Source organism: Gossypium hirsutum, chromosome A03, assembly GCF_007990345.1.
Source record: "Gossypium hirsutum isolate 1008001.06 chromosome A03, Gossypium_hirsutum_v2.1, whole genome shotgun sequence".
Classification (NCBI taxonomy): domain Eukaryota; kingdom Viridiplantae; phylum Streptophyta; class Magnoliopsida; order Malvales; family Malvaceae; genus Gossypium; species Gossypium hirsutum.
In genome coordinates this window covers 94,696,229-94,705,505 of record NC_053426.1, presented here as the reverse complement: position 1 = coordinate 94,705,505, position 9,277 = coordinate 94,696,229, and the positions used below count along the sequence as shown (strand labels likewise).

The following is a 9,277-nucleotide window of genomic DNA, read 5'->3' as shown; positions in this document are numbered from 1 at the left end:
TGAGCATCAAACACATACCATGCATCAAAAACAAAGCTTGGTCGAAACTTTTGCTTCTCAACTATGGTAGAGTCAGTTTTGTATAGCAAATTGGGGAAGATGAACAAATTTTTACTTTTTGTTTTGTTTTACATATAATTTAATTATTAAATTATAAAATTAACTTTTAAAAACTATTATAAATACACTAAAACCTATCCATAAACATCCACTAACTTAGAATGTGGTGTAATTACCATCCAATTCCATTAATTTACCTTTTCAAAGCTATTTCACCCCATTAATTAATGGAAATCAACTTTTTCACTTTTTTCATTTTAGTCTTTTTTACTTAATTAACTATTTAAGCTTTAAAATTTCTTAACAAAAATTTAATACAATTCTCATATAACCCTATAAACATTAAATAAATGATAAAATAATGAATCACTTGTTGAAATAGTGGTCCCAAAACCACTATTTCTGACACCACTAAAAATGGGCTATTACAACAATAATGTCAAACTAGTCCTTAAAGGATAATAGACCTAAAAAGTGGGTTTTGATAAAATTAGTAACAAAATTATAAGTTTTTTTAATTGAGTGATTAGAAGAGAAATTTGCTAACAATTGAGGGGTTAACAATGTAATTTACCAAAAAAATTCTTTGTAACCTAGGTCTTTTTCTTTCTTTCTTTTTTTAAGTCCGGGAACGAATGACATAGATATAGTTAGAGTACTAGCTACCATAAGGTTTGAGTCGTTTGAGATATTCTGTTAGTATGGCATTATCAATAAACAAATTTAAAAGTTTATTTTTTCCCAAAATCCAAAATAAAAAGTTCCTACTATGAAAGTCTTCAGAACTAAATATTCATATAATTGTTTTTAATAAAAAATTAAATTTATTATTAGTAAATTAGCTGTTAAACTATACCTCAATTCTCAAATTGATTGTTAAAAGTTTTTTTTTACCAGAAGTTTTACTTAAACTATAAAGTTTTTCTCAATTTTTTCAAAAGGCACATTTTACTGTACATTATACACTCTTTGAATAAAATGGAAGAAAATTGATAATTTATATACTATTTCTAAAAAAAACTTTTAAAAATCAATCTGAAATTTTAGTTATAGTCGAAGGTTGAATTTATTTCAAATCTAAAATACTAAAAAAAGGTATCCTGATCCAGCTTAGACTCAAACTCCTGACTTGTTGGACCACCGCAGTGTTTTGAACCAGCCTGTTTTTCTCCTTTTGGGTCTGATCTTGAACTAGCAAATTTATACCTTTCACTGCCATTCCTAACAAATTGTCTATGAATTGTTTTCATATCGTACGTTGATTTATGAGTGAAATTAAACTATAGGTCACAAATTTTCCAACAATATATCAAGGTGAAGTAAATGACGTTACACTATAGGTGTTATGAGAGAGAAGGGGTCTAGCTTCCAATTACAAAGGAAGTTAATGCCTTACGTAGACAAGTGAAAGAGAGTCAGGCCGGGTTCCTGAAATTGAAAACAACACAACTGGTCAGGCTCCTGTAACATGGACATACATTTTGATTTACTTGGGTTTGGCTTTATGTCTGATCTGATCACCAGACTAGATATTTGTCTTTGCATGGAACGGGTCAAACACAGTTTAAAAACAACTGTCAGTATTGTTTGACACCAACAATACGAGGTTGAAACCGAACCGTGTTTGCCAAAATTTAACCCTAAACCTAAAAAACAAAACCCAAACCAAACCGAAGGGACGTGGGCAAGCATCAGATGGTCCACTTGTCGAAACCCCCTCTTAAAGGTTCATCAGCAAAGCTGGTTGGCTCAGAGTTTGGCAGAGATATGGGGCTCCAAGACACAATGAAATTCTGGGGAAGTCTCAATGCCATGGACCATCAATGGTTCACATGGAGATAGTAGGACGAGTGTTTGTCTTTCTTTTCATTTTTGGGTTCAATGCCTACTGCCTATGTCTAGCCTCTGGTGAGGGATGATGTCAATTGTAGAAAAGTCTATGATTGAATTTCAAGTTTGAAAAGGAAATATTCAAGTTTGAACTTGATTTTTTTTTATATTATATTACATAGGGAAAGGATTGTATGAAACAGTGACGCCACGTCATCTGTATCCCTTTTCAATAGTTTTATGCCACATCAGTACTCTTATCCTGAATTTCAAGATTTTATCCTAAAAAAATCAAATCCAAATTAAAATACTAAAATTCAGGATAAGAATACTGATGTGGCATAAAACTATTGGAATGGGATACAGATTACGTGGCATCACTGTTTCATACAATCTTTTCTCATATTACAGATTGCAAAATAATTTGTTTTGCTTCTTCAATGGAGAAAAATAGTATAATTTAGTTGTGCAGTTTAAAATTTTAGGGATAATATTGTTAGGAGGGTTAGCCATGAACCTAAAACATAGATAGAAAAATGAACAAAAAAACAAAAAACAAAAAAATTAGGTCAATTTTTTTATACAATCTATCATTAAATTTTAACATTTAAAAATTTTCATTTTTTTAAATTTTTTTTTGGTTTTGAATGAAATTTATATAAATTTTTATATACACTAGAAATTTTATTACATGTGTATGTATGTGAAAACCACGAATTTAAAATACAGATATGTGTTTAAAGAAACAGACAATAAATAATGAAATGTATAGTTTGAAACTAATTAATTATAATAACATATGAAATTAATAGTATAAATACATAAGATTAATAATACTATATGTACTAATATTATTTATTATGGCGTTATCATCAATTGTGAGTTAGTATCAAGTTAACTTATGACACTAACTCAATTAATAACATTATTAACATTAGCAATCATATCACATACATATGCATGTGGAAACCACAGACTTAGAATGCAAATATGTGTTTAAAAATAACATGCAATAAATAATGAAATGTATGGTTTAAAACTGATTAATGTGCCATATTAAAATAAAAATAGATTAAATTGTGAATACAACAAAATTTAAACACATAAATATATCATATAAACAATCTTACATGCACTGCAATTATTTATCATGGTTTTGTCAACAATTATGGGTTCGTGTCGAATTGACTTGTGACACTAACTCAATTAATGACATTATTAATATATATACACAAAACTAATGGAGATAATAACTTATGCATAATAAAATAAAAATATATAAAATACATCAAAATGAATTTTTTGTTGAGTGGTAAATTTAAGGTTTTATTAATCAAAATGGTGCGAGTTCAAATTCCATCATATACATGTTTTGATTGATTTTTGTTAAAATGAAAAGTCTAAAATACCTTCAAATAGTATAACTTATTTTAATTACGGGAGGACATTTTCGTAATTTCTTAATTAAGTTGGTGAGTTGGTCGAGGGTGACACCAACTCAGTAAAACACTTATTAAATAGTTAGTATAGACATATACAACTAATGGAGATAATAACTTATGCATATTAAAATAAAAATACATAAAATATATTTAAATGAAACTTTGGTTAAGTGGTGAATTTAAAGTTTTACTAATTAAAATGACTTGGGTTCAAATATCATTACATGCATATTTTAATTGGTTTTTCTTAAAATGAAAATACTAAAATATCTTAAGTAGTAAAACATTTAAGGTAGGTTTAGATGGACGATACATTTAACTTACTTTTTTACACTAATTATATGTAAATGTATCACTCATCCAAACTCATCCTTAATAAATAATTTGAAAGAACGCTTTTAATTTGTTAATTTTCATTTAAAAATCAATCACATTTAAACTGAATAAGCTAAATTCATCCATTAAACTAATAAAACAATCTCAAGTTCAAATTTATTATGTTTTATCCCCAAATGACAGTAACAGAATTTAACTACAGCCACACATTTAATACTTAGAATTAGGGTAGTCGTTTATGTTAACGATATTGTATTTTCAGGGAAGAAAAAAAAGTATATTTTAGAGCCTTGTATATGAAAATGCTAGTTCGGAGCCCAATAAAAAACTCGACATAAACATAATAGAAAAAATAATTAAAATAGGATATGATATGAACATTTTAATATAGAACATGGGCAAAATTAAACAGTGTCTTTAGTTTTGTATATCATGTAACAAGATTTTTTATAGATGATAAAAGGTGTTTTATATATTATGTTTAGAAGTATTTATAATTTTTTAAATAAAAAGATAAAAATATATTCACATTTTCTTATATTGACAACAATATTAATGTTAATTAAATTAAACTCAACCAGTATATATTATAAAATCTTAAACAGCTTTAAAAAATTATTTAACATATATTATTAAGATATCAAATTTTAAATAATCTCAAATATTATTAATAATTAAATAAGTCACTAGTGTAGTCATAAATTGCATACGTTTCAAGCATGTAAATTGTAACTATATTTGAATTTTTTTTATAAGATCTTTTAAGTATTTGATAGTAATTTTAGATCTTGACTCTAGAGTTGAGTAGAATTGGATTCCAAACCCAACAAAACTCCCTTATCCACAGGACTTAAAACCGAAACTTCAAAGAAAAGATTTTGGCTTTTTAATTTTACGAACCATTTAATTTTTTTTATTTTTTTCATTTTTAAATTTGTATTATTTTTATCAAATTATTCTAAAATAGATTAAAAAGTTTTGCCAACGCGTTATATACGTGGATGATAACTCAGCATTAAATTAAATTTTAAAAATATATTTTTTAAAATAATTTTAATGATTTTAAATTTTAAAAGTAATTTTTATATTTTTTTAAATTTTTAAAATTTTAAAAAATTAATTAATTGCTTATATGAAAATCATATGTATGCCACATCAATAAAGTTAAAAAAATAATAATAAAGTTTTCCATTTGTTTGAGGGTGATTTAACAAAAAAATACAAGTTTAAAAATAAAAAAGGCAATTAAATGAAAAACTAGAATAACATTTTTATAAATTTAGAGAATCAAATATATCATTATACTAAAAAAATATCAAATTTGTTAGCCTTAAATATAAGATGTATCTAAAACTTTGTAATTGAAATTAGCATATCATAAAAAGGTATTTTTAGTAAATTATAGTGTTATAAAATATACGATTGGTGAAGGGAGAATAATTATGGGAAAGAATAATAAGGGTGGAAAGAGGTTTACGGGGTCAGCATGGGAATAGGAAGGAGGGTCAAAGGCAAGGCCTCTTTGTTTTCTGCCAGCGACAACCGAAGCCAACGCCACATGATTTATTTGCATATTAATAATACATTTCAACATTCGCTTAGATAAACGAGCCAATCTCTAGCTGTTAACCAGAAGGAAGAAGAAAAGAAATCCTGTTCTTTCCAACAAATAAAGACGGTAGAAGATGAAGAATCAAGAAACCTTCTCTTTATCCATTGGTCTCTTTCTTCCCTCCTCCTTAATAAACTATTATATAAACAGATGCTTCAGTTTTTCTTTTTTTTCATGTACATGTTAAAGAAGAATTTAATTAGACCCAAAATCCGATTTGTGAATTTTCTGAATCTACAATATTTAGACTTAATAGCTTTATCATGGTAATTAAGATCCATCAAGAAAGCAACAGGTAAGAGGTTCGAAAGGGACGGAAGTAAATGGAGATAATGGATAGCCCCAGATGATAGCCTGAAAGATAGAAAGAGAATGACAGCAAGGTTCAGGCTGGCGTTGGGGGTTGGTCAGCTAAATGAAAGAGAGGGCTCGGTGCTCAACAAACCATTGGCCATTGGATGGTGCGGCCAGTTTTAACAGCTGTGAATCCACACTGCCTTCCTTGGTTGCAGTAAACTAAGATTACTTTGAATTCATTCACTACTTCATGACAATGCGTCCATGTAGTTGGAAGTAGCAAGTCCCAAAACAAATGTAATAGTCGTAAGAAAAATCACAGAGATAATATTTTGCTTCAGCGTTTTAACCTTTTCACTACTGTTCATGCTTACAACAGCTACAATCCTTTTTTTCTTGTTTTTTCTTTTTCCTTGGCATTAGGCTACAGTGATTGCTGAGGGAATTCTTCGTGCTGGTCAACCGTATCATCGGAATCCCAGTATTTTAAATGATTGGTACTGTTGACATTATTTTCTTCTTGAGCAGAATTTGCAGTATTATCATCAGCAAGCGGATTTTCGTTACAACTCTCTTCACCGCAATGGTCGTAGTGATTATAATCATCTTCGTCTTCTTCACTGTCTTTGGCTGAGGGACCACTGTTGGGGGATCGCTGCTTTTGACCAACTATAGGAAGTGGCTCAGTCAGTTGTTTTCCGTCTCGAGGTGGCGAAAATACAACTGGTAGATAGTGTTCCATTTCGCATGGGAATTTTGAGTTTCTAAAATGTTCTTTCAACGCCTCCAATCCCTATACCAACAATCAATCTTATAGTTTTAATTTGATCCAACAAATGAAAATATTAGAAGAAAACGAAGAAAAAAAAAACCTGAACTCTCGCATAAGTTACTTCACAGATTTTTCTGGAGTTGAAAACTTCCCAATGTTGATGATGAAATGCCTTGTAAAGCCTCCATGTTGCTTGCGGAGATGTCATGTTCACAAATCCATATCCTACATTACACTTGTTGCTGTTTTGTTTAAACCAAAAAAATGTTAATGAATTATGCAATGCTCTTACAAATTGAGATAATAATAAAAAAAAGGAAGAAAAGGAAAGAAAATTACTTAAAATCGATGGGGAGGTAGACGAAATCATAGGAAGATAAAGGCTGATCGTCGTCCTCAGCTATTTGCTCGTTACAGTGAATGCAGTGATTGTCCAACATGTTCAACAACAATTTTTGACTGCAACATGCAAAATTAAAAGATGAAAACTTCCCCGAATTTCCAACAAGAAACCGAAAATGCAATCATTTTATTAGCTACTTTTAAGCGGTAGTTGGTGAAAAAGACCAACCTATACTTGTTGGGTATGTTCTTGATCATGACAGTGGTCCTGGAATCTTTAGAATCAGATCCCACCATAGCATCTTCGCTTATAAGGAAACGAGGATCAAATTTCTTCGACTGTCTACCTTTCCACGGCCTGCCCCGACATAGCTGCTGGTTGTGCTTAGCTACCGTTGATGAGTTGCTTTGGTTCTTCTTTACAGTCTTTTTTGGACCTCCACCACTCCCGACCTTATCTTTAACCACTGCCGTTTCAACGGCGGAACACTTGCTGTCATTATTCATATTAGGGTTTCCTTTACTAGAATTCAAAGGTTTCACAGTAGGCGATTGGTTTCGAGGAAGAAAAGAACGAGGTATATCGTTGGAAGAAAATCTAGCAGAGAATTTACGAGGCAGCGGCGGGGGAGGTGGGGGAGAAGATGAGTACTTGGGATTTCTCGTATGGGGATTATATTTATCAGTGAAAGCTGTAAAAGCGTTAATTTTGTTAACGTTGTTATCACTATTGAAGAGCTTCCTGCTATATCCTCCGGGTCGACTAAATTCAATTGCAACTTGCTTCCCATTAATTTCTTTTCCATTCATTTCTCTCAAAGCCTTAGCCGCATCCCTTACGTCATAAAACTCCACAAACTTTTGGTGTTTCTTCAATGGTGTTTCTCTCAGTTCCTTCACTGGGCCTAAACAACAAACCAGGTTGCAAAATTTTGTAACAAAGCATGAAAATATCTTTGACTGCTAATCAAAGTATCAACTCCCCCCCCCCGCAAAAGAGTAAAACAAAATAGATTGAACAACAAAAACCCAAACAAAGCAAGCGAACATAAAAGACAAGAAATGAACCGAAACTTACCATAAGCTTGGAAGATTTCTTTGAGTTGCGAAATTGAAACGCCGGTGTCCAAATTGAATACCACAACAGTTCCTTGATTATTCCCCTCAGGGACAGCATTGCTTGCCGGAATAGTGAAGTGGGCCCAGACAGGCCTCCCGGCTATGAGTCCACGCGCAGAAGGGAGTGGAACACAAGCGTTGGACACACCTGGTTCGCACCCGGTAGCAGCCGCAGTGTACTGGTCTCGAACCCTGGCTTGCTCTTGCATGTGCTGCTCGCGTATTTCTTTCAACGCTTTCTCCGCATGTCTCAGATCGTAGAAATGGACGGTCACGATCCCTTCTCGGACTCTTTCCATCTGGACCCCGCGTACTTCCCCGAACACTTCCAATTCTTTCCTCACCTTTGACTCGCTCACATCGCATGGAACCAACGTTAACACCAAAGCCCTCGTCGCCGCCGCAGTCGGAGGTGGAAGTGGCAGCTGCGGTGCAACCACCATGGACGCTGTAGTGACGCAAGGCGCTGGTGCAGGTATAGCTACAGGTGCATGTAGAGGCAGGGCAGCATGGAACTGCGGTACGCCGCCGCTGCAAAACGGTACCGTTGGAGACGCAGCGTACGGGTAGTAAAGTTGGGGGGGTCTGTAGAGAGGAAATTGGGGTTGGCAAACTACGTTTTGGGCGGGCCAAAATTCTTGTGCCGTCGGGTCAAGGTTTCCAGGGAACCGGACCGTCCCGGTTTCCCCCATGGCTGTTTCAGGGCGGAGAACCAGTAGTCCACCACTCAAAGGGGAAAAAAAAGCTTTTCTTCAACTAGATAAAAAGGAGCCGAGAAAGTATATTTATGAGAAAGCTGTTCTCTTTTATCTGAGTTCAGCTTGGGAAATTAAAAGCCCAAGAAAACATTTTCTTTGTTTGTATTGTTGTCGTTTTCCATGTCCAAGAAAAACTCATTAAAGTTGGTAGTCGAAGTGTAAGTAAAAACGAAAAGGAGAGAATGGATTGGGAGGGTTTTGGTTTTTTTTCCCTTTCCTTTTCGCTATATACTTGGTTTCCAGGAAACAAGAAAAGGTTGCCAAAAGTGTCGTCGTCTCCCGAATTGCCACCTCATGGGAAAGATGATGACTTTTTTTAGAGTGAATAAAACCCCTTACTTTCTGGGTTTTTGTTTTTGGATTTTGATCATGATCCTCGTAGTAATTCGGGGGTTGATTAAGAATTTGGAGCGTGCACGTGGCCACACAAATGAAATGTGTGGTGCGGGTTGAGTAATAATAAGCATTGCTGCATGTGAGTATTACTTTTTTTTCTTTTCATCTTTGGTATTTTTGACTAATCAGAGACAGTCAGACTCGGACAGACTAATCGCTTCTCCACCTCTGCTTTTATTTTTAGCACAGTGCAGTGCACCCTCATTTATTCTTTCACATCCGCATCTATGTGTTATTCTCCCGATAATTAATAAATTAAATTGAGATATTCAATTATTAAGATTTTTTTTATCATCCAATCATCAAAACTTAT

The 9,277-nt window shown here is 32.8% G+C and overlaps 1 protein-coding gene across 1 annotated transcript; it reads right to left on the bottom strand.

Moving 5' to 3' along the window:
• Positions 1-5,884: 5,884 nt before the first annotated feature.
• LOC107886477 (protein terminal ear1) lies at positions 5,885-8,794 on the bottom strand. The gene is made up of 5 exons (XM_016810448.2): positions 7,770-8,794; positions 6,921-7,596; positions 6,689-6,808; positions 6,450-6,591; positions 5,885-6,370 (listed from the first exon to the last, which is right to left on the bottom strand). The coding sequence occupies exons 1-5, from the start codon at positions 8,500-8,502 to the stop codon at positions 6,002-6,004; spliced, it is 2,040 nt and encodes a 679-aa protein (XP_016665937.1). The 5' UTR covers positions 8,503-8,794; the 3' UTR covers positions 5,885-6,001.
• Between the last annotated feature and the right edge of the window lie 483 nt (positions 8,795-9,277).

Coding starts and splice junctions, on each gene's coding strand:
- LOC107886477 (XM_016810448.2), bottom strand. CDS start 8,502: ATGGGGGAAACCGGGACGGTCCGGTTCCCTGGAAACCTTGACCCGACG. Junction 6,592..6,688: donor TACCTCCCCATCGATTTTAA/GTAATTTTCTTT, acceptor TAAACAAAACAG/CAACAAGTGTAATGTAGGAT. Junction 6,371..6,449: donor TAACTTATGCGAGAGTTCAG/GTTTTTTTTTTC, acceptor TTGTTGGTATAG/GGATTGGAGGCGTTGAAAGA.